Source organism: Oncorhynchus nerka, linkage group LG26, assembly GCF_034236695.1.
Source record: "Oncorhynchus nerka isolate Pitt River linkage group LG26, Oner_Uvic_2.0, whole genome shotgun sequence".
In the NCBI taxonomy this organism is placed as follows: domain Eukaryota; kingdom Metazoa; phylum Chordata; class Actinopteri; order Salmoniformes; family Salmonidae; genus Oncorhynchus; species Oncorhynchus nerka.
In genome coordinates, this window is record NC_088421.1 from 18,053,747 (window position 1) to 18,079,709 (window position 25,963).

Below are 25,963 nucleotides of genomic sequence, written 5' to 3' on the forward strand. Positions count from 1 at the left end.
GTGTCTGTGAGTAACAGAGGACCAGTGAACAGTGTGGGGCTAGTGATAGGGAAATGGCAGTGTCTGTGAGTAACAGAGGACCAGTGAACAGTGTGGGGCTAGTGATAGGGAAATGGCAGTGTCTGTGAGTAACAGAGGACCAGTGAACAGTGTGGGGCTAGTGATAGGGAAATGGCAGTGTCTGTGAGTAACAGAGGACCAGTGAACAGTGTGGGGCTAGTGATAGGTAAATGGCAGTGTCTGTGAGTAACAGAGGACCAGTGAACAGTGTGGGGCTAGTGATAGGGAAATGGCAGTGTCTGTGAGTAATGAACAGTGTGGGGCTAGTGATAGGGAAATGGCAGTGTCTGTGAGTAACAGGACCAATGAACAGTGTGGGGCTAGTGATAGGGAAATGGCAGTGTCTGTGAGTAACAGAGGACCAATGAACAGTGTGGGGCTAGTGATAGGTAAATGGCAGTGTCTGTGAGTAACAGAGGACCAGTGAACAGTGTGGGGCTAGTGATAGGGAAATGGCAGTGTCTGTGAGTAACAGAGGACCAGTGAACAGTGTGGGGCTAGTGATAGGGAAATGGCAGTGTCTGTGAGTAACAGAGGACCAGTGAACAGTGTGGGGCTAGTGATAGGGAAATGGCAGTGTCTGTGAGTAACAGGACCAATGAACAGTGTGGGGCTAGTGATAGGGAAATGGCAGTGTCTGTGAGTAACAGAGGACCAATGAACAGTGTGGGGCTAGTGATAGGTAAATGGCAGTGTCTGTGAGTAACAGAGGACCAGTGAACAGTGTGGGGCTAGTGATAGGGAAATGGCAGTGTCTGTGAGTAACAGAGGACCAGTGAACAGTGTGGGGCTAGTGATAGGGAAATGGCAGTGTCTGTGAGTAACAGAGGACCAGTGAACAGTGTGGGGCTAGTGATAGGGAAATGGCAGTGTCTGTGAGTAACAGAGGACCAGTGAACAGTGTGGGGCTAGTGATAGGTAAATGGCAGTGTCTGTGAGTAACAGAGGACCAGTGAACAGTGTGGGGCTAGTGATAGGGAAATGGCAGTGTCTGTGAGTAACAGAGGACCAGTGAACAGTGTGGGGCTAGTGATAGGGAAATGGCAGTGTCTGTGAGTAACAGGACCAATGAACAGTGTGGGGCTAGTGATAGGGAAATGGCAGTGTCTGTGAGTAACAGAGGACCAATGAACAGTGTGGGGCTAGTGATAGGTAAATGGCAGTGTCTGTGAGTAACAGAGGACCAGTGAACAGTGTGGGGCTAGTGATAGGGAAATGGCAGTGTCTGTGAGTAACAGAGGACCAGTGAACAGTGTGGGGCTAGTGATAGGGAAATGGCAGTGTCTGTGAGTAACAGAGGACCAGTGAACAGTGTGGGGCTAGTGATAGGGAAATGGCAGTGTCTGTGAGTAACAGGACCAATGAACAGTGTGGGGCTAGTGATAGGGAAATGGCAGTGTCTGTGAGTAACAGAGGACCAATGAACAGTGTGGGGCTAGTGATAGGTAAATGGCAGTGTCTGTGAGTAACAGAGGACCAGTGAACAGTGTGGGGCTAGTGATAGGGAAATGGCAGTGTCTGTGAGTAACAGAGGACCAGTGAACAGTGTGGGGCTAGTGATAGGGAAATGGCAGTGTCTGTGAGTAACAGAGGACTGGAGAACAGGGAGATGCATGTCTCTCCAGTCCAGTTGGAGATGCATATTTTTTCTACTGAAGCCATCCAAGCAGTACAATGGAATGCACTGTACATGCTTTAGGTGCACCATTTGTCTTTCTGTTTAAGCATATGATTTGGAAAATTAATTAGCATGGGTGTCATGCTTGGCCAATCACCTCGCTTTAATTAGGCTACTTCATAGACAGTAACTTAGATGTAAGAACAGTACAGTAACATCATGCAAGGAATGCAGGCAGTTTACACTGGCACATCCAGATTACAGGACACTGTTGAAGCCTGGTGCAATCGGGTTGGAAGAACAATGAGTAGGAAGGGAGCACAGAGGGGTGAGCGGGGACATGCCAGAGCAGATCACATGACGCGTGTCAGTGTCATTAGTGTTATACGACTTCCTCCCAGACAAACATCCTAGAGCACAACATTACTCTAACATTGTTTGGAGCAGAATCTCATACTTTTCACCTTCTCTTTCCCATAAGCAGTAGTGGTTAATTAAGAAAGTCTCAAAAATAGTAGCGCACAATTATTCGGAGGACATGGCAAAATTGCATCTTCAGTGTCACAGAGTAAAGCATGGAGGTCAGGGAAATAAGGAAGCAAAAGGCCAAAGCAGCAGAATAACTCAGTTTTGTGATTGTCTGGATGATGTCATCTGATTTCATTAATTACAGTTACATCTAGATTTTGATCAAGGATATGACAGCAAAAATGTGGATTTTGTTTTTCAGGTTTTGGGGTGCTGTTTTCTGTCTGGTTTTGGATTCTGAGAAGTTTAGTCCAATGAATACATTCGAAGCGGAGCACCTAGCCAGGGGGCATCCAAAACAAAAGCACCTTCTGCTCTGTTTGAGTCTTAAACTATTATATTTTCATTAATTACACTCTGAATGAACACAATGACCTAAAATAATGACCATGGGGTGAAGGCCACAGTACACAAGAGAGATGGGGCCTTTTCAGGGAATACAGAAACTAGAGCAGGGGATATGTGGGATAAAGCTGGATGGACCGAGGGGAGGGGACCAATGGTTATCTCAGCTGGCTGCTTTATGGTTTTCACTGTAGTGGCTGTGTTAGGGGGTGTGAGACTGGGGTGTAGTTTGTGAGGTGTACTCTCTATACTTCACGCACAGTGCCAGGGTTTGTTGTGGGGCTGTGAGGAGAAGTGAGGCGGGATTTAGCAGCCACAGCCCCCATGGTTCTCTGGAGGCGAGTCCTGTAGACTGGTGCTCCTGTGATTGGACAACAGGTTGGCATCTCCGCCCATGCTCTCGTTCATCTTCTCACAGATGACGTCTACCAGCCGCTCAAACACCTGCTTCACGTTGATGTTGTCCTTGGCGCTGGCCTCGAAGAACTGGAACCCTGTCAGACAGAGACAGGGAAATTGAGTAGAGTAATTACTTACTGTGGAGAGATTTCAAGAAAAGCAGATGAGATATTTAGACTTCAGTGTTCGGTGTCCCCTGTTATATCTGGGTGTAAGTGTGTTCTCATGAGGTCAGTATGCCGTGGTAGTGTGACCTCTTGGTGTATAGTCTTTGCGAAGACTGCATGCTGTCGTGGATACTACTCACCAAGATCTTCGGCCAGTCTCTGGCCTTCCTCTGTGGGGACGAGCCTGTCATCCTCCAGTTCACACTTGTTTCCCACCAGGATCACCTGTGCGTTGTCCCAAGAGTATGTCTTAATCTGAGTTGCCCTGTATGACCGAGGTGAGAGTAGACGAATGCACAGTCTGAGAAGGCAGCAGGGTCACTATGGAAATGATGGAACCTTCTACCTTTTACTCACCAGTCCTGAACTGCGTTGAAGGAGTCCTGGTTCGTGATGTCATACATGAGCAGGAAGCCCATGGCTCCTCTGTAGTAGGCTGTGGTGATGGTACGGTAGCGCTCCTGTCCCGCTGTGTCCTGTGGGGAACATGATGGATGGTCATTCTTTACAGGTTGGGTTTGGGAACATGTTACATTGTGTGGTATTTTGTGAGACCAGAAGGGGGCAATATTGACTAAGGCCTACAGACTTGAGATGCTAGAGGTGAGTATGTGTGTATACGCTTGTAAATATTCAGCAAGTCTAGAAAAGAATACAATGAATAAAAAATGTAAATAGAAAATTTATATTTGACATTAATAAACATACTTCTGTGATAGGACAATTTAAAGAACAAGGCACTATCAGCCTAAACCTTCCCACCCAAAGCCACTGTCAACTTCAGACTATTAGAAATGAAAGTGTCAGATACATGATTAAACAAAGACTAATGTCTACATTTGTCATGGCCCACTAACAAAAACCCAGTAAGAACACGGAGAGCGTCAGATGTCGATAACAGCTCTCTGGTGCCGCAGAGCTGTAGAGACCTGTTTATCTTACCTTTATTTAACTAGGCAAGTCAGTTTAGAACAAATTCTTATTGTCAATGACGGCCTAGGAACAGTGGGTTAACTGCCTGTACAGGGGTAGAATGACAGATTAGTACCTTGTCAGCTCAGGGATTTGAACTTGCAACCTTTCGGTTACTAGTCTAACATTCTAACCACTAGGCTACGCTGCCGCCCCTTTCAATTAAGTAGAGGTTGAGTGTGATGTCAGAGTTGCTTCCCTAGAAAAGGTTAACGTGAAAAAAAAGTAAAGCAGGTGTGGGGATTAAATTGGCATGGCAACGATCCTTGGCCGTCGCTTGGTAACCTGGCCTGGGTCCCTCATTTGCATTGGAGGACTTCACATCACTGAAGAGTGGGGTGGGTGTTTTATGAATGTTTCATTAGGGCTAATAGTGTGCAGGGTAGTCAGCCCGAACAAACTGCCACCGATTTAGAGATTGCAAGAAATAGAGCTGTTCTCAACTTAGAGCAGGTGCCGGGCTAGAGAGACAAGTGCTCTGTAAGTGTGTGAGTCGGTGTATCCGCAGCGGTGTACTTCTGTTAAATGACCTTACCCAGAAAAAGAGTCTGTGTCATCTCAGGGTCATTGTTTCATTTATGAATGAAAGATACCAGATGCATATCTTATCTGATATGTGCAGACATGATCAAATATTTGGCATCGTAATGGATCTTAAGGTAGCACTAACCAAATACACTGTCTCCACAACGATCTATACACCAAATAAAGAAAATAGTGTCCAAAAGCATATGCATGATGACAATAAGTGTAAAATGGTTGGGGGGTCAGAGCCATTAATGTCACTAGGACCCTTCTCAGCATGCGTCACCTGGTCCTGCCGCCCACACAAAGCAGGGACACAATCTAAGCCCTGGGCTTTGTGGTTCCGACACCAGGTGTGTCATTGTGCAGTTAACATATTGCCATGTGGTGTATCCTCCTAGAATAAACAGTATGGTTCAGGTTGAGGAAGTAGAACCATAATGGTTCAATAGAAGGCTTCAAATTAAACTCATTTTTAAAACCATGATAAAAAAAACATTTCAAGCCCTTCATGCCACAGACGCGGAGGAAAGCTTGCAGCAGTGTGGACAGCGCACCACCTGTACACCCTTTATAGATTGGTGAGGCTCAGAGGGTTCGAGTGAAAACAGGGCGCTGCAGATTAAACGCCATCCAAATAGGGTTGTTCATTAACTGTACACTTGCTCTCGAAGCTAGGGCTCATTTATTGAACATGGTTGCTACTTCCACACCTCCAATGTATGAGGCAAACTGAGGAAGGTTTCATTCTTCTCTGATTTGAAAATCACTGGATGCTCATCGGATGGCATTCAGTGATCCCAGCCACCACTGACGACATTAAGCCAAATCACGTGTCCTAGGTGGAAACAGGGTCAGTGCGTCAGTCAGCTTGGTTTTGGTGTGTACATTGGTGTGGACACGGTTGCTGCTGATTCATCTTGATTGAATACAATACCATATAGGATGTTTGTCTTGTTTAAACAGCATTCACTGTACGTGGAAATAGTTTGCTTTGAAACACTTTCAGACGTCAGGGGACTAGGCTAAAGAGAAATAAATTGTAGAAATCTGGTAGCTCTGTAATTCAAGTATTTTCACAGAACCTGATATTTTTTCCCACTAATTGGTCTTTTGACCAATCAGTACAGCTTTGAAAAAGATCTGATGTGAAAAGATCTGTGGTTGGTCAAAAGACAAATAAGTGGAAAATGGATCAGAATCGTGCACCACTCCCTAGCATTCTTCTCGCCAATGTCCAGTCTCTTGACAACAAGGTTGATGAAATCCGAGCAAGGGTAGCATTCCAGAGGGACATCAGAGACTAACGTTCTTTGCTTCACGGAAACATGGCTCACTGGAGAGACGCTATCGGAGGCGGTGCAGCCAGCGGGTTTCTCCACGCATCGCGCCGACAGGAACAAACATCTTTCTGGTAAGAAGAGGGGCGGGGGCGTATGCCTTATGGCTAACGAGACATGGTGTGATGAAAGAAACATACAGGAACTCAAATCCTTCTGTTCACCTGATTTAGAATTCCTCACAATCAAATGTAGACCGCATTATCTACCAAGAGAATTCTCTTCGATCATAATCACAGCCGTATATATCCCCCCCAAGCAGACACATCGATGGCTCTGAACAAACTTTATTTGACTCTCTGCAAACTGGAATCCATTTATCCGGAGGCTGCATTCATTGTAGCTGGGGATTTTAACAAGGCTAATCTGAAAACAAGACTCCCTAAATTTTATCAGCATATCGATTGCGCAACCAGGGGTGGAAAAACCTTGGATCATTGTTACTCTAACTTCCGCGACGCATATAAGGCCCTGCCCCGCCCCCCTTTCGGAAAAGCTGACCACGACTCCATTTTGTTGATCCCTGCCTACAGACAGAAACTAAAACAAGAGGCTCCCACGCTGAGGTCTGTCCAATGCTGGTCCGACCAAGCTGACTCCACACTCCAAGACTGCTTCCATCACGTGGACTGGGATATGTTTCGTATTGCGTCAGATAACAATATTGACGAATACACTGATTCGGTGTGCGAGTTCATTAGAACGTGCGTTGAAGATGTCGTTCCCATAGCAACGATTAAAACATTCCCTAACCAGAAACTGTGGATTGATGGCAGCATTCGCGTGAAACTGAAAGCGCGAACCACTGCTTTTAATCAGGGCAAGGTGACTGGTAACATGACCGAATACAAACAGTGCAGCTATTCCCTCCGCAAGGCTATCAAACAAGCTAAGCGTCAGTACAGAGACAAAGTAGAATCTCAATTCAACGGCTCAGACACAAGAGGCGTGTGGCAGGGTCTACAGTCCAGTCACGGACCAGGATGTCTTGCTCCCAGGCAGACTAAATAACTTTTTTGCCCGCTTTGAGGACAATACAGTGCCACTGACACGGCCTGCAACGAAAACATGCGGACTCTCCTTCACTGCAGCCGAGGTGTGTAAGACATTTAAACGTGTTAACCCTCGCAAGGCTGCAGGCCCAGACGGCATCCCCAGCCGCGCCCTCAGAGCATGCACAGACCAGCTGGCCGGTGTGTTTACGGACATATTCAATCAATCCCTATACCAGTCTGCTGTTCCCACATGCTTCAAGAGGGCCACCATTGTTCCTGTTCCCAAGAAAGCTAAGGTAACTGAGCTAAACGACTTCCGTCATCATGAAGTGCTTTGAGAGACTAGTCAAGGACCCTATCACCTCCACCCTACCTGACACCCTAGACCCACTCCAATTTGCTTACCGCCCAAATAGGTCCACAGACGATGCAATCTCAACCACACTGCCCTAACCCATCTGGACAAGAGGAATACCTATGTGAGAATGCTGTTCATCGACTACAGCTCGGCATTCAACACCATAGAACCCTCCAAGCTCGTCATCAAGCTCGAGACCCTGGGTCTCGACCCCGCCCTGTGCAACTGGGTACTGGACTTCCTGACGGGCCGCCCCCAGGTGGTGAGGGTAGACAACAACATCTCCTCCCCGCTGATCCTCAACACTGGGGCCCCACAAGGGTGCGTTCTGAGCCCTCTCCTGTACTCCCTGTTCACCCACGACTGCGTGGCCACGCACACCTCCAACTCAATCATCAAGTTTGCGGACGACACAACCGTGGTAGGCAGGGATGAGGTGAGGGCCCTCGGAGTGTGGTGTCAGGAAAATAACCTCACACTCAACGTCAACAAAACTAAGGAGATGATTGTGGACTTCAGGAAACAGCAGAGGGAACACCCCCCTATCCATATCGATAGAACTGTAGTGGAGAGGGTAGCAAGTTTTAAGTTCCTCGGCATACACATCACAGACAAACTGAATTGGTCCACTCACACAGACAGCATCGTGAAGAAGGCGCAGCAGCGCCTCTTCAACCTCAGGAGGCTGAAGAAATTCGGCTTGTCACCAAAAGCACTCACAAACTTCTACAGATGCACAATCGAGAGCATCCTGGCGGGCTGTATCACCGCCTGGTACGGCAACTGCTCCGCCCTCAACCGTAAGGCTCTCCAGAGGGTAGTGAGGTCAGCACAACGCATCACCGGGGGCAAACTACCTGCCCTCCAGGACACCTACACCACCCGATGTTACAGGAAGGCCATAAAGATCATCAAGGACATCAACCACCCGAGCCACTGCCTGTTCACCCCGCTATCATCCAGAAGGCGAGGTCAGTACAGGTGCATCAAAGCTGGGACCGAGAGACTGAAAAACAGCTTCTATCTCAAGGCCATCAGACTGTTAAACAGCCACCACTAACATTGAGTGGCTGCTGCCAACACACTGACACTGACTCAACTCCAGCCACTTTAATAATGGGAATTGATGGGAAATGATGTACATATATCACTAGCCACTTTAAACAATGCTACCTTATACAATGTTACTTACCCTACATTATTCATCTCATATGCATACGTATATACTGTACTCTATATCATCGACTGCATCCTTATGTAATACATGTATCACAAGCCACTTTAACTATGCCACTTTGTTTACATACTCATCTCATATGTATATACTGTACTCAATACCATCTACTGTATCTTGCCTATGCTGCTCTGTACCATCACTCATTCATATATCCTTATGTACATATTCTTTATCCCCTTACACTGTGTATAAGACAGTAGTTTTGGAATTGTTAGTTAGATTACTTGTTGGTTATTACTGCATTGTTGGAACTAGAAGCACAAGCATTTCGCTACACTCGCATTAACATCTGCTAACCATGTGTATGTGACAAATACAATTTCATTTGATTTGATTTGACATTTGGCTGAGAAATCGCCCGGAAATTGCAGTCACGAAAACACCGAAAAATATTCCAAAATTAGCTCCATAATATCAACAGAAACATGGCAAACGTTGTTTATAATCAATCCTCAAGGTGTTTTTCAAATATCTATTCAATAATATATCCGCCGGGACAATTCGTTTTTCAGTAGGAAAATTGGAATAATGGCTACCTCTGTATTTTACGCGAGAGTCACTCTGGGAGCCATCAGGTGACCACTTGCGCAATGTAGCCGCTTACGGGTATTCTTCAACATAAATGCGTAAATCTACGTCACAATGCTGTAGACACCTTCGGGAATAAGGAGAAAGAGTAATCTGGTTGATAGCCCATTCACTGCTCAATAGGGACGCAGCGCTTTCAAAACATGAGGCACTTCCGGATTGGATTTTTCTCAGGCTTTTGCCTACAACATCAATTCTGTTATACTCACAGACAATATTTTTACAGTTTTGGAAACTTTAGAGTGTTTTATATCCTAAGATGTAAATTATATGCATATTCTAGCATCTTGTCCTGACAGAATTTCCCGTTTACTACGGGAACGTTATTTTTCCAAAAATGAAAATACTGCCCCCTAGTCACAATAGGATAATAGATAATGACTGAAGTGAAAGTCACCCAGTAAAATACTACTTAAGTCTTAAAGCGTCTGGTTTTAAATGGTCTTAATTACAGTGGTGAAAAAATTTATAAATTGTCATGCTTAAGTAAAGGTAAAAAATGACATACTATAAATCTAATTCCTTATATTAAGCAAACCCGATGGCGTGATTTACAGAAAGCCAGGGGCACACTCCAAAACTCAGACATCTTTTAAAAATGCAGTATTTGTGTTTAGTGGATCCGCCAGATGCGTTATATTGATATTAGATAGAATTGGACCATATTGTTGTCCTGACTGAGCATTCGAAATGTAATGTATACTTTTGGGTGTCAAGGAAAGTGTATGGTAGTAAAAAGTACATATTTTCTTTAGGAATAAAATGGAGTAAAAGTTGTCAAATATTAATTGTAAAGTACCCCCAAACAACGACTTAAGTAGTACTTCAAAGTATTTTTACACAACTGTGTAAAATGCAAGGGCCTTGCAGATGAAAGTTGGTGATTGACCCACTATAGAATTATCAGCCATCTGTCAGAAAAACTCAATTCAATAGCAAAGGATTTGGCCTATGGATTTATATTCTGGTTTAATACAGAAGACAACTTTCCTCTTGATGGGATGTGTATGAGAGTCCACTATGATGACAAAAAATGTGGCACAAAGGTGGCAATCATGTTTTAGAGACCATAGCTGGCATGTGGGACAAAATGCATAAGGCTAACTCACCCATATCTGTAGCTTTATCCTTTTCTCATTGCGGAAGACGGTCTTGACCTTGAAGTCTATGCCCACAGTGGAGACAAAGGCTGAGGTGAAGGAGTCATCAGCATAGCGGAACAGGAAGCTGGTCTTCCCCACACTGCTGTTGCCAATGATCAGCAGCTTGAACATGTAGTCAAAGTTCTGGTCAGCCGCATCCTTCTGGGCAGGCTGCTGCTGAAGGCGAGAGTCATTCACTGACGCCATCTAGAAGGGAAGGCAGAGGTGTGAGAGGTGATACTACAGCTCAGGGTGAATTAAACACAATCATCAGGTTAGAGGCTTGTAAGTAAAGCCTTTCACTGTAACCTGTTGTAGTCGGCGCATGTGACATAACATTTGATGAGTCTTTCAATTTCATACCAACAGATGGTAGGTAAAATCAACAGGCCAGGCTCAGTCCCCTAAATTGTTATGATCCAGTAATGAAGGGTTGCGGGGAGTTTAAAACCTGCTCGTCATAGCTATTATGACTCAGTCACTTGCAGGCTGCAAGCATCTGCCACTGGGTATCAAGTTGCACACCATAAAGACCTTTTAGTGTCTGTCACTCGTTCCTAAAAGTGGGTGTAATGACTGCAAGGAAAGGGCGTGAAAGGAGAGTCCATGGTCTCCCCCCTCGTCCTCAGCTGAACAATCAGGGCTGCACACCACAGCTTCCCTCTGATGAGGACTGTCTCCTTGGATACCGGTCCAGAACATAACCGCCAGGCCAATTAATGGGCCAGGCCAGCTAGCTCAGCATGTCCATCTTAAGATGTAGTGATATTTAACAACAAAGGGGAATGTAGAGGACGGTCCACAGACACTATTGTGGGGCAAAGAAAATCTGTTGTTGAAGCTGTATCGCTATGATTCCATGTTTGTGCCCACAGAGATTATAGGGGTGTGAGAGTGAGTCACTGCCCCTTACTTGTAACATGGGGGATGACCTGTGCGGTAAATGTGTTAAATATGGCAAATGCATGATGTACAGGCCAAAACGATTTTGTAAAGATTCTGTGCAAAAGGCAGGTCTACTATAATCCCCTATCACATGGCACCAATCAAACTTTCATCTGACCATTGCTTTGTGGGTCTGAAGTCATTGGATCATAGGTCCCACACTGTGTACAAAGAATATGCGGGAAACCCATTGGATCAAATGTTGTTTTCCCCTCAGAACGTAAACCTACTAAATCCTGGTCACATCATGCACATTTACACTGTGGCTTAAGAAGTCTTTAAGGCAAAATAATATTTGGGGAAACTGTTTTTCTACCCTAAATCTGTGACAACTGTTGTGCTGCTGAGGCAATGAGTAGCCTACAATATCACTCAATTCAATATCCAATAATAATATTATATAATCCAGCCCAATGCTGCAGTCATACTGTCCAAATTATTCTAAGATATTAGAGACCAAAGTCACTGAATGATGAAGTGTTGAGAAACACATGGCCAAAAGTCTTTGTGGACAAGTAGCATTAGATCACTTTGACCAGGGGGTGATGAATTTAATACTGGCATGCCACCATCTGCCACAATAATCGGGTACATCTCTGACGGGACAGATTTTACATCACTGTCATCACAGAACAGGCCTCCACTTAGTAGAGTTGAAATGGGAGTCATTTTTTAATGCATTGGAGAAGCATTAGTTCTGTAAAACAAATAGAGGCCATTATGGTGAATAGGCCTAGTGTGGTCTCTCAGCTGGCACTGTTTGCTGAGTAAGGTCCCTAGCTGTTATAGGAAATTAACTCTTGGTTGGCAGCTGTCTGTTCCCTATTAAAGAATGGTCGTAAACACAGGTGAAGGAGGTAGGTTAGTAAATTGTAGTGGTTTCAGTATACCTGGACAAACTCAAATGAATAGCACAATAAGTAGGCCGATACTTTTGTGTCAACTCACTCACTCACTCTACCCATCATATTGAAAGTTGTCAAGTGTCCATTCTCCATCTCTATAAGCCCTTGATCATGACTCTCAGTTTCATGACATTACACATAAGTTATTAGACAAAGGCATCTTCTGTATGGGGGAGTTTTGCTAAGAGCCCCGATGCTCAATCTGAACATTAACAAGCGTCTGTTTTGGAAGCATACAGGAACTTATCTTTCATACCAGTGAGAAATCATTTAAAAAGGTTGAATTGATACACCTTGATAGGGTTAGTGTCAGTGGAGGACGACTCATAATAATGGCTGGAAAGGAGTGAATGGCATTAATCACATGGAACCTATGTGTTTGATGCATTTTAACCATTCCACTCCAGCCATTAGTACGAGCCTGTCCTCCCCAATTAAGGTGCCACCAACCTCCTGTGGTTAGTGTTCCCACAAGGCCATATCTCCATGTTTACAGAGCTTGTTTACTGAAGATAAGAGGCGACCACCTGTGCTAATTAGCCATGGAGCGTGTTCTGAACACCTGTATGTAAGCGTAACTCGGGAGGTATAGTTTTGTCAGATGGAGGCACCCATAGCTGCATAGATCTGTGCATTTTTTTATTTGAAGGATTCTTTCTCGCTAATGCAAAGGCCACATAGCAAGCGATGATTTGACGTTTCAAAACGTTGAAACACAGCGTCGGGATTTTAGTTCACATGAGGTAGTCATGGATGAAGCTAATGGCTGAAAACTGTAGGGAGAAGGCACATGCCGCCTAAAGTGTGACCGCTATATCTCTATATGATATAGAACTGCCAAAGTAGACTCTATACAGAGAATGCGGATGAAGAAAATCCGTCGATACATCAAATCGCACCAGGTGCTCGAGCCTCGAGGATTAATTGGCGATGACTCGAAAACCTGTTGTCACATTATAGAAACATGTAAAACTAAGTCCAGTGTACATTAAATTGAGTTAAGTAAACGAGAATACAATGCCCAGCAAGTTATTTAAATTTGTACATGAAGGAAGCTGGACAAAGGCGCAGAAAATATTTACAAAACTTTTTCCAACCACTTACCTAATCTATGGAAAAGGAAATTCTTTGACTTTAACCTTCAATGTTATTTCCTTTCAAGTGAAAGTTCCCTAGGGTCTTCAACAACCTGAATTCTCTTTCCGCCCACGGCTTTCTGCCTCACCGTTTTCCTCTGAGCGTTTGCGGAATAGAACAGGCAGCTCCCGGATCTCGTTTGTGTACAAAGGAGCACCCACCCTTCGAGAGCGCAGCAGTCAGTGTAGTGGCCACCTCACACGACAGTATTCACACAGCTATAATCTCTCACACACTTCCAGAGAGCAAATTTCCTGTACTTTATGATCCCTCACTCAGCTCTAGTCTGTTTCGAAATAAGAACTTTCACAAATCAAGGCAGCATATACAGTATGTTTGTGTTTGACTTATGTTAATGTGTATTAAATTGTTGAATAAAATAGGGAATACTCTCAGCTGGGTCAGTCTTCTGATCTGAATTTTGGAGATGCTTTGCAGTCTGCCAACCTCAATTTATTAAGTATAACTCAACATTTGATAATGCAGAGTTGCAGATCATTAGAAATACACTAATGAGATCACTGGGTTTAGATTCTAAAATGTTAATATTTTCGTACAGATATGGTAAGCCAACTTTGTAAAAGCATCCACCAGTTAATAAATCAGAATTATTTCCGTGAGTGAATAAGTGTACATCCTTGACACTTCCTGGTCTTTTAGACCAGGGTTTCCCAAACTCGGTCCTAGGACCCCCTGTTTTGGTGCATGTTTTGGTTTTTGCTCAAGCACTACACGGCTGATTCAAATAATCAAAGCCACCACGGCTTTGATGGTTAGTGCTAGGGCAAAAAATAAAATGTGCACCGAGTTTTGGAAATCCTGTTTGACACTAGCACATAGTCACTACTTAGGAATTCCAGAAATCAGCAGTGTGTGAAATGTTTTTTCTACTACTGCACATGAAGGGTACTTTGTTTTCTAGTTCACACGGCTTACTTTTAGCAGCACCATATCCACCATACCAACACCACCAGTTTGTGGCTCATTGACCTGCTGTGGTATCTGGGTAATGTAACATGGGGAGTGAATGAGTTTGGTTGTGGTGTACCTGTATGTCTGTAGATAATTTGGTCTTTTCCTTTTTTTGAAAGGTTCCTCTCTAGGTTTCTTCCTAGGTTTTGGCCTTTCTAGGGAGTTTTTCCTAGCCACCGTGCTTCTACACCTGCATTGCTTGCTGTTTGGGGTTTTAGGCTGGGTTTCTGTACAGCACTTTAAGATATCAGCTGATAGGGCTATATAATTAAATGTTATTTTTGATTTTCCACTGTAAACTAACTATTCTGAGTCAAAATCTCAACATTGTAGTTTGACATTAACACTAATAAAGATACATACATGCATGCAGCTAAAACAACCAGACTAGAAGCCTTTTCACTCACTCTGAAACACCATTAGTTTTGGGTTCTGTCCAGTTATCCATTAGTGATATTTTAACTTTATTAAGACATCATCCCTCTCCTCCCAGGCTTGCCAGCAAAGCACTGGTCGGTCCATTTATTCAAAGCTGTTTAAAAAAAATGTGATGTCCATCACAATAATGAAGTTAGAACCAGTCTGTTCCAAGAGGTGGGCACTAACTGTGTGGTCTGGTCTCAATATGTTGCATGTTATTGACCCAGTATTGCACCTGATTTTCCAAAGAAAATGCTCAAACTGTAGGAGAGTGCATTTCCTGATTCCATCAAGGGTAACAACTCAAACTGAACTTTATTTTTTCTTGTTTCAACATAAAAAATGACTTAATATTATTGGTGCTATTGAATTCATTATTTGTAGGAATTTCCATAATTGTGATTTATTCACAGTACATAATTCTGTGCAACAACCCTGAGCTAAATGTTATATTGTTAAAAAATATCTGCCTAATGATTGTAAAAATAAATGTTCTGCAGACAGTACCCTCTAGTGGAAGTCATAAGCAATAATGTCCCATCCTTTATCCCATCAGAAGCTTGTGCTTTTCAAAAAAAAAATGTATCTTCAAGTTCTGTGTAAGTGTTAAACCTCCGTTTTAATACCAGAAATCCTTTGACATTGTGTGCTATGTTTTCTATTGACAGGTGAAACAATTAGATTAAAAAGGTACATTTTAAAAAATATGGTTAAGCGTTGTTTGAGGGCCGTATGCATCAAGCGTGCTGAACTAAGATCCATATGTAATATGCCTAAAGCTGCATTTACACAGGCAGCCAATTTTGATATTTTTCCCCCACTAATTGGTCTTTTGACCAATCACATCTTTTCAGATTTTTTCCAGAGCTATGTAATAATATTTATTGTGATTTAAAGGCAAAAATCCTACATCAGCACTCCTACTCTGAGACACTTGATACATACATCCTCTCATTGACAGACAATATGAAAACCTGTCACCAAACACCACATATACACAATCTCTAAATGGTGTGTAAATTGAGAGCTGTGTACACTATGTTGGTGGTTGTGCAGATAAAGCCAATCAGGTTGCATAGGTTGGACAGGCCATGATAGTGGCCAAAGGTCCTCTTGTAGGCCTTGTACTTGGGGTCCTGCTCCCTGAGTTTGGCGTAGACTTCCCTCTGGCTCCCTATCCCTATTTGGTTCCCCAGGCCATGCTCCTGCTCCACCTCCCGCAGCTTGAACATAACCTCTGTGGCAGACGGGCCAAACCACTGTGCGTTTAGACCTGCCATGATGACTGCCACAAAGTACAGGGCCATCTATAGGGGAAGAACAATTTTTAGTCAGAATTGTCAATAACATAGGTCACGTCTATAATGTAGATACAACCAATATCTAAATCGGAAATAATCTTAACATTTTGATTGCGCAATCTGTAACGCTTCACCAGTACAGATTGAATCCTGCCCTAAATGACAAAAGAATGTGATATAACCTGCAGGCTTTCGTGCCAATCCAGCAGCTCTCTGGGGTGGTAGACTGCATACACAGCCAGGCTGACAAAGTTGCTGCCCAGTAAGCAATAGAAATAGACAGGGAACAGCTTGCTTTGCACCAGCCCAAAGGTGTGCAGTGTTACCTGCTTCACCAGTGTAAAACCTGTGGGTGGGAAAAGAGATAATGTAAGTGAGAGAAATGGGGAGACAAATACGGTGCCTCAAATTCTTAATTTTAACTTTTGATATGCCACTTCAAGTGTTAGCAAAACCCTACAATCTAACAGATTTCCTCTGCTCATCCTCTATCGATCCCAATAGCATCACCTGCTATAAAGGAGACCCACAACTGCATTCCCCATGCGAAAGACAGCACCAGCAGGTGCAGCACTTTCACCAAATCTGTAGGCTCCCCTTCTGTGACCATGGTATTAATCTGGGGGACAAAAATAGAAAAAGTCCCAGATAAATGTTAGCAAGCAAACCAGATAATGAAACGTATTCATTTACAGCATTTTTATTTATTTATTTCACCTTTATTTAACCAGGTAGGCAAGTTGAGAACAAGTTCTCATTTACAATTGCGACCTGGCCAAGATAGAGCAAAGCAGTTCGACAGATACAATGACACAGAGTTACACATGGAGTAAAACAAACATACAGTCAATAATACAGTATAAACAGGTCTATATACAATGTGAGCAAATGAGGTGAGAAGGGAGGTAAAGGCAAAAAAGGCCATGGTGGCAAAGTAAATACAATATAGCAAGTAAAACACTGGAATGGTAGTTTTGCAATGGAAGAATGTGCAAAGTAAAAATAAAAATAATGGGGTGCAAAGGAGCAAAAATAAATACATTAATTAAATACAGTTGGGAAAGAGGTAGTTGTTTGGGCTAAATTATAGGTGGGCTATGTACAGATGCAGTAATATGTAAGATGCTCTGACAGTTGGTGCTTAAAGCTAGTGAGGGAGATGTGTTTCCAGTTTCAGAGATTTTTGTAGTTCGTTCCAGTCATTGGCAGCAGAGAACTGGAAGGAGAGGCGGCCAAAGAAAGAATTGGTTTTGGGGGTGACTAGAGAGATATACCTGCTGGAGCGTGTGCTACAGGTGGGAGATGCTATGGTGACCAGCGAGCTGAGATAAGGGGGGACTTTACCTAGCAGGGTCTTGTAGATGACATGGAGCCAGTGGGTTTGGCGACGAGTATGAAGCGAGGGCCAGCCAACGAGAGCGTACAGGTCGCAATGGTGGGTAGTATATGGGGCTTTGGTGACAAAACGGATTGCACTGTGATAGACTGCATCCAATTTGTTGAGTAGGGTATTGGAGGCTATTTTGTAAATGACATCGCCAAAGTCGAGGATTGGTAGGATGGTCAGTTTTACAAGGGTATGTTTGGCAGCATGAGTGAAGGATGCTTTGTTGCGAAATAGGAAGCCAATTCTAGATTTAACTTTGGATTGGAGATGTTTGATATGGGTCTGGAAGGAGAGTTTAAAGTCTAACCAGACACCTAAGTATTTGTAGTTGTCCACGTATTCTAAGTCAGAGCCGTCCAGAGTAGTGATGTTGGACAGGCGGGTAGGTGCAGGTAGCGATCGGTTGAAGAGCATGCATTTAGTTTTACTTGTATTTAAGAGCAATTGGAGGCCACGGAAGGAGAGTTGTATGGCATTGAAGCTTGCCTGGAGGGTTGTTAACACAGTGTCCAAAGAAGGGCCGGAAGTATACAGAATGGTGTCGTCTGCGTAGAGGTGGATCAGAGACTCACCAGCAGCAAGAGCGACCTCATTGATGTATACAGAGAAGAGAGTCGGTCCAAGAACTGAACCCTGTGGCACCCCCATAGAGACTGCCAGAGGTCCGGACAGCAGACCCTCCGATTTGACACACTGAACTCTATCAGAGAAGTAGTTGGTGAACCAGGCGAGGCAATCATTTGAGAAACCAAGGCTGTCGAGTCTGCCGATGAGGATGTGGTGATTGACAGAGTCGAAAGCCTTGGCCAGATCAATGAATACGGCTGCACAGTAATGTTTCTTATCGATGGAGGTTAAGATATCGTTTAGGACCTTGAGCGTGGCTGAGGTGCACCCATGACCAGCTCTGAAACCAGATTGCATAGCAGAGAAGGTATGGTGAGATTCGAAATGGTCGGTAATCTGTTTGTTGACTTGGCTTTCGGAAGACCTTAGAAAGGCATGGTAGGATAGATATAGGTCTGTAGCAGTTTGGGTCAAGAGTGTCCCCCCCTTTGAAGAGGGGGATGACCGCAGCTGCTTTCCAATCTTTGGGAATCTCAGACGACACGAAAGAGAGGTTGAACAGGCTAGTAATAGGGGTGGCAACAATTTCGGCAGATCATTTTAGAAAGAAAGGGTCCAGATTATCTAGCCCGGCTGATTTGTAGGGGTCCAGATTTTTCAGCTCTTTCAGAACATCAGCTGAATGGATTTGGGAGAAGGAGAAATGGGGAAGGCTTGGGCGAGTTGCTGTTGGGGGTGCAGTGCTGTTGACCGGGGTAGGAGTAGCCAGGTGGAAAGCATGGCCAGCCGTAGAAAAATGCTTATTGAAATTCTCAATTATGGTGGATTTATCAGTGGTGACAGTGTTTCCTATCTTCAGTGCAGTGGGCAGCTGGGAGGAGGTGTTCTTATTCTCCATGGACTTTACAGTGTCCCAGAACTTTTTTGAGTTAGTGTTGCAGGAAGCAAATTTCTGCTTGAAAAAGCTAGCCTTGGCTTTTCTAACTGCCTGTGTATAACGGTTTCTAGCTTCCCTGAACAGCTGCATATCACGGGGGCTGTTCGATGCTAATGCAGAACGCCATAGGATGTTTTTGTGTTGGTTAAGGGCAGTCAGGTCTGGGGAGAACCATGGGCTATATCTGTTCCTGGTTCTAAATTTCTTGAATGGGGCATGTTTATTTAAGATGGTTAGGAAGGCATTTTTTAAAATTGCATTGGGGACATAAAACCCCCCAAAAACATCCCCACCCAAAATCACTAATTCAACAAAGACCTTTTGAAACCCCCTTAAAACAGCATCATTTGATGACTGGAAAGTGGTCCGTTTACACGTGCAAGCTTGATTAGCATGCAAGTGATAGTGGCTTCGAGAGATAAGAGTTCTGACCTGTTTACTAAGACTGATACTTCAAAGTTGGATAGCTAGCTAACAAAACATTTAAAAATGATACTGTTGAGGATTAAATACTTAATTCAATATCACATTTTGGGAATTGGAAACCATGAGTGGAATGGCATTTGTCAGATAAACTACAAATGTCGCTAGCACAACCCATAGTAACTCGCTAAGCTAGGTGAATTACACAACTGCGCGCATGTAGTGTTGCAGTGCATTCCAAAGAGAGGAGAGTGGCTTCTTACTTGTTTGTCTTCTTTTTTCCTTCAAAAAAATCTACTGAAAAATAACTACCTGGATGTGGTATGTTGACTGAAGGGAAACACTCTTTTCCCAACTCCCGTTGATCGAACACTAGAACAACACTTCCTCTCTCAAACGTCAATTGCCATTAACCACGCCCCCCAAGCAATATCTACAAATCACATTATCACAAAATACATATTACGTTAAATTATAACCCACAAACCAATTATCAATGAGATAGAACGTATCCCCCCCGCCTTGTCATTGTGACACCGTTTTTTCCCACCCACTTACAATTAATTTAGCTCAGGCCAGTTGGTGGAGGACAAGAGGGCCTTGGTGAGTAGAAAACACATTTGGCACTCAATGTCATACAGTACCAAAATAGTTTGTTAGAATGATTTTCAATACAATGTCGATTGTTGTTTCAGTGTGAACCACCGCCCCTTCCCGCTGAAGGTGTGTAAGTGTTATTGTGTCAATGTGATTATCAGAAAGTAACATAACTTGACAATGCCTGGTGTAATACTGCATGGTCATTGTTCACTGACTTTCTTGACTTGTCTTCTAGTAGCAGGAGGTGAATCTCAGGAGTCTCTCCGAGATGTGGAAAGAATTAGGTCAGAGGTTGAAACACAAGCCAAGGTGACTAACTGCTTCCTGTAGAATGTTGTATTCTTCCCATATTCACGATTGTCTACTGTTTTATTTGATGGCTTATAATGGTTACTGTTTTATTCAGGGGATATTGTTTCAATTAATATTTGTTGTTTTGTAGACTATTGATTCCCTGTGCATGCAAGAGGCAGAGAGAACCCAGAATCTCAATACCATGGCAGTCCTTCAATGTAAGGGAGGACACAACACAATCACGCCTGAAACACACCTGACTCTTGATTCCCTGATTATTATTATTATTTTTTTGAATGCATGGGTTACTCTTTACTTGAGTGGAACCCTCTGTCATAAGGGCTAAATAGCACTGTCATAACAATGACTTAAATATGACATAAACTGTCCTCCTGTCCTCGTTCCTCCAGCCGAGGTGCACCATTTGGCTGCACATGTTGCCGCCCAGCACTTTGAGGAGCGTTTTGAGGGCCTAGGCTGTGAGGTCTCCACTGAGCTCCACTACCTGCGCACTCTCCTGTCCCACTCTCCCTGCTCCTGTCCTACTCTCCAAGCCCCCTGCTCCAGCACTCACCCCTCAGATATCCAGAGGCAGGCTGCCATCAACCACATCTCTCAGGAACTCTACCACAGGTAGATCTGGATAAGGCAGTCTGGAGTGTGGTGTGGTGGGGATACTTTGGTGAACTACACTTGCATGATGATAAGTAGACTTTAGCTCAGTGGGATAATGCAGTAATAACATGTAATTCCCTCTCCATATTTTTCTGTGTATGTTGTCTGTTTCTTCAGTCGAAGAGTCCTGTGGGAGCAGATTGCTGAGCTAAGGGAGGAAGTCCACAACTTTCATGGGCTGCTTAGCAGGTTTGATTTTATGTTTTTCAGAACAAGACCCCCTTCCATGATGTTGTTCTAATGGAGGCTTTTTATAAACCTTACTCAAGTTTTCCTTTCCTTTTTAGAAAAACTAAGAGACGAAACTATGCGCAGATTGACAGAGAAATACTGCAAATATTATAAGAGCTCAGAGCTCACATTTCTCTCCCCCAAATCATTTTGACATAAATTATTTCACTCATCAAACAAATGATACAAACTTTACACTTGAAACAATCTTCTGAACTATACATGGGTTATAATGATTTGGACTGCTGAAACTTATCTCATGTTATGTGACATGTTCTGGAATATATATCTCCATTTTCAGTGCTTGGAGAGGATGATTGACAGCTATCAGATGAAGGACGACATACTCAAACTGCAGAGGCCTCAGGAAATGCTCAGGTCAAATTTAAGGTGAAAGTTCTGGGGTGAGGTTAGAGTAGACGAGCATGGCAAGCAATCTGACAGACTGCTATTCCTAAAGGAATTATGATGATGCATCCTTATAACAAGTGTTCTCCCCTAGGTCAGATGTTTCTGAGTTACAGAATAAGCTTCAAACTATAACATTATCGAAAGGCAAGGCTCCCAATAAAACGGGTAAGATATCTGGTAATTAACTTTCTGTTGATCTACAAAAGATACAGCATTTGCATTGAAATAAAAAGTGTATTTTTCTGTTTGCTGAGATCAGTTTTCATTGCTGTGTGCATGGTCTCTTGCATCGCATACTAGGCCTAACTGAACGAATAGGACAGCGGGTTATGCCAGCCGATTCAGATTCAGGCAAAGTGGAATGTGCCAAAGGAATGACACCAAAGATCAAAGTGGAAATCAATATGTCTGCCAGGTTGGAGCGAGCGGTCGCATCCGAGCGCTTCGGTCTGCAGGTAGTATAACTTTTCATTACATTTCATTACATTTCATTATAGTACAACGGTTTGATTTGTCTAATCTTAGCAATTTCTTCTTAGCTAGCTACATAGCCGTCTTTGTATCAAAGATAATTGCATAATTATCGTATTTCGTCGTCCGAACGTAGTCTACACTGCTATCTGCCCAGCAGCTAGCCAGCTAGCAAACGTCCACCGTCTTCCGAATAGCAGCACTGTAAAAACTATTACACTCAACTGAACGACTTGATTAGTGTAGTGTTAGCTAGCTACATAGTTGTCTTTGCTGTCTTCGTATCCAAGATAATTGTGTAGTTTAGAGTGTGTAGTCTTAGAGTGATTATCTTAATTTACCGAGGTTAGCTAGCCAGCTATTTGTCGTCCTTAACGTAGGAGACACTGCTAGCTAGCCAACAGCTAGCCAACGTCTACCGAATATAACTTCCTCACTCAACAACCCGGTCGCATTCGCTCCACAGGTAGTATCACATTTTCATTTCATTTCATTACAGTACAACGGTTTGATTTGTTTGATCGTAGCTAGCTACATAGCTAGCTACATAGCCGTCTTTGTATCAAAGATAATTGTGTAGTCTAGAGCGATTTTCTAGGTTAGCTAGCCAGCTACTGTCGTTCTTTTAACGCAACGTAACGTAATCAACACTGCTAGCTAGCCAGCTAGCCCCCGAATAGCACCACTGTAGAAACTATCACACTCAACGGAACGACTTGATTAGTGTAGTGCCAACAACGCAGCCACTGCCAGCTAGCCTACAAAGTCAACAACGCAGCCACTGCCAGCTAGCCTACTTCAGCAGTACTGTATCATTTTAATCATTTTAGTCAATAAGATTCTTGCTACGTAAGCCTAACTTTCTGAACATTCGAGACGTGTAGTCCACTTGTCATTCCAATCTCCTTTGCATTAGCGTAGCCTCTTCTGTAGCCTGTCAACTATGTGTCTGTCTATCCCTGTTCTCTCCTCTCTGCACAGACCATACAAACGCTCCACACCGCGTGGCCGCGGCCACCCTAATCTGGTGGTCCCAGCGCGCACGACCCACGTGGAGTTCCAGGTCTCCGGTAGCCTCTGGAACTGCCGATCTGCGGCCAACAAGGCAGAGTTCATCTCAGCCTATGCCTCCCTCCAGTCCCTCGACTTCTTGGCACTGACGGAAACATGGATCACCACAGATAACACTGCTACTCCTACTGCTCTCTCTTCGTCCGCCCACGTGTTCTCGCACACCCCGAGAGCTTCTGGTCAGCGGGGTGGTGGCCCCGGGATCCTCATCTCTCCCAAGTGGTCATTCTCTCTTTCTCCCCTTACCCATCTGTCTATCGCCTCCTTTGAATTCCATGCTGTCACAGTTACCAGCCCTTTCAAGCTTTGTAAGTCGCTCTGGATAAGAGCGTCTGCTAAATGACTTAAATGTAAATGTTAACATCCTTATCATTTATCGCCCTCCAGGTTCCCTCGGAGAGTTCATCAATGAGCTTGATGCCTTGATAAGCTCCTTTCCTGAGGACGGCTCACCTCTCACAGTTCTGGGCGACTTTAACCTCCCCACGTCTACCTTTGACTCATTCCTCTCTGCCTCCTTCTTTCCACTCCTCTCCTCTTTTGACCTCACCCTCTCACCTTCCCCCCCTACTCACAAGGCAGGCAATACGCTCAACCTCATCTTTACTAGATGCTGTTCTTCCACTAACCTCACTGCAACTCCCCTCCAAGTCTCCGACCACTACCTTGTATCCTTTTCCCTCTCGCTCTCATCCAACACTTCCCACACTGCCCCTACTCGGATGGTATCGCGCCGTCCCAATCTTCGCTCTCTCTCCCCCGCTACTCTCTCCTCTTCCATCCTATCATCTCTTCCCTCTGCTCAAACCTTCTCCAACCTATCTCCTGATTCTGCCTCCTCAACCCTCCTCTCCTCCCTTTCTGCATCCTTTGACTCTCTATGTCCCCTATCCTCCAGGCCGGCTCGGTCCTCCCCTCCCGCTCCGTGGCTCGACGACTCATTGCGAGCTCACAGAACAGGGCTCCCGGGCAGCCGAGCGGAAATGGAGGAAAACTCGCCTCCCTGCGGACCTGGCATCCTTTCACTCCCTCCTCTCTACATTTTCCTCTTCTGTCTCTGCTGCTAAAGCCACTTTCTACCACTCTAAATTCCAAGCATCTGCCTCTAACCCTAGGAAGCTCTTTGCCACCTTCTCCTCCCTCCTGAATCCTCCTCCCCCCTCCTTCCTCTCTGCAGATGACTTCGTCAACCATTTTGAAAAGAAGGTCGACGACATCCGATCCTCGTTTGCTAAGTCAAACGACACCGCTGGTTCTGCTCACACTGCCCTACCCTGTGCTCTGACCTCTTTCTCCCCTCTCTCTCCAGATGAAATCTCGCGTCTTGTGACGGCCGGCCGCCCAACAACCTGCCCGCTTGACCCTATCCCCTCCTCTCTTCTCCAGACCATTTCCGGAGACCTTCTCCCTTACCTCACCTCGCTCATCAACTCATCCCTGACCGCTGGCTACGTCCCTTCCGTCTTCAAGAGAGCGAGAGTTGCACCCCTTCTGAAAAAACCTACACTCGATCCCTCCGATGTCAACAACTACAGACCAGTATCCCTTCTTTCTTTTCTCTCCAAAACTCTTGAACGTGCCGTCCTTGGCCAGCTCTCCCGCTATCTCTCTCAGAATGACCTTCTTGATCCAAATCAGTCAGGTTTCAAGACTAGTCATTCAACTGAGACTGCTCTTCTCTGTATCACGGAGGCGCTCCGCACTGCTAAAGCTAACTCTCTCTCCTCTGCTCTCATCCTTCTAGACCTATCGGCTGCCTTCGATACTGTGAACCATCAGATCCTCCTCTCCACCCTCTCCGAGTTGGGCATCTCCGCGCGGCCCACGCTTGGATTGCGTCCTACCTGACAGGTCGCTCCTACCAGGTGGCGTGGCGAGAATCTGTCTCCTCACCACGCGCTCTCACCACTGGCGTCCCCCAGGGCTCTGTTCTAGGCCCTCTCCTATTCTCGCTATACACCAAGTCACTTGGCTCTGTCATAACCTCACATGGTCTCTCCTATCATTGCTATGCAGACGACACACAATTAATCTTCTCCTTTCCCCCTTCTGATGACCAGGTGGCGAATCGCATCTCTGCATGTCTGGCAGACATATCAGTGTGGATGACGGATCACCACCTCAAGCTGAACCTCGGCAAGACGGAGCTGCTCTTCCTCCCGGGAAGGACTGCCCGTTCCATGATCTCGCCATCACGGTTGACAACTCCATTGTGTCCTCCTCCCAGAGCGCTAAGAACCTTGGCGTGATCCTGGACAACACCCTGTCGTTCTCAACTAACATCAAGGCGGTGGCCCGTTCCTGTAGGTTCATGCTCTACAACATCCGCAGAGTACGACCCTGCCTCACACAGGAAGCGGCGCAGGTCCTAATCCAGGCACTTGTCATCTCCCGTCTGGATTACTGCAACTCGCTGTTGGCTGGGCTCCCTGCCTGTGCCATTAAACCCCTACAACTCATCCAGAACGCCGCAGCCCGTCTGGTGTTCAACCTTCCCAAGTTCTCTCACGTCACCCCGCTCCTCCGCTCTCTCCACTGGCTTCCAGTTGAAGCTCGCATCCGCTACAAGACCATGGTGCTTGCCTACGGAGCTGTGAGGGGAACGGCACCTCAGTACCTCCAGGCTCTGATCAGGCCCTACACCCAAACAAGGGCACTGCGTTCATCCACCTCTGGCCTGCTCGCCTCCCTACCACTGAGGAAGTACAGTTCCCGCGCAGCCCAGTCAAAACTGTTCGCTGCTCTGGCCCCCAATGGTGGAACAAACTCCCTCACGACGCCAGGACAGCGGAGTCAATCACCACCTTCCGGAGACACCTGAAACCCCACCTCTTTCAGGAATACCTAGGATAGGATAAAGTAATCCTTCTCACCCCCCCCTTACTAGATTTAGATGCACTATTGTAAAGTGGCTGTTCCACTGGATGTCTTAAGGTGAATGC

General features: G+C 44.9%; 2 protein-coding genes across 3 annotated transcripts; both read right to left on the bottom strand.

Annotated features, from left to right (window-relative positions):
* Positions 1 to 333: 333 nt before the first annotated feature.
* LOC115110457 (ras-related protein Rab-3D-like) lies at positions 334 to 13,464 on the bottom strand. Its single transcript, XM_029636137.2, has 5 exons — positions 13,229 to 13,464; positions 10,242 to 10,481; positions 3,475 to 3,593; positions 3,258 to 3,382; positions 334 to 3,045 (listed from the first exon to the last, which is right to left on the bottom strand). Exons 2-5 carry the CDS (start codon positions 10,479 to 10,481, stop codon positions 2,858 to 2,860), a joined length of 672 nt encoding a protein of 223 aa, XP_029491997.1. The 5' UTR covers positions 13,229 to 13,464; the 3' UTR covers positions 334 to 2,857.
* Positions 13,465 to 14,915: 1,451 nt separating this feature from the next.
* LOC115110456 (transmembrane protein 205-like) lies at positions 14,916 to 19,688 on the bottom strand. 2 transcript variants are annotated; one of them, XM_029636135.2, is made up of 4 exons: positions 19,581 to 19,688; positions 16,465 to 16,573; positions 16,137 to 16,300; positions 14,916 to 15,960 (listed from the first exon to the last, which is right to left on the bottom strand). In XM_029636135.2, the coding sequence occupies exons 2-4, from the start codon at positions 16,562 to 16,564 to the stop codon at positions 15,658 to 15,660; spliced, it is 567 nt and encodes a 188-aa protein (XP_029491995.1). In that variant the 5' UTR covers positions 16,565 to 16,573; positions 19,581 to 19,688; the 3' UTR covers positions 14,916 to 15,657. The 2 variants fall into 2 exon arrangements, with proteins under 2 accessions (XP_029491995.1, XP_029491994.1); XM_029636134.2 differs by having other exon boundaries at positions 19,532 to 19,668.
* Between the last annotated feature and the right edge of the window lie 6,275 nt (positions 19,689 to 25,963).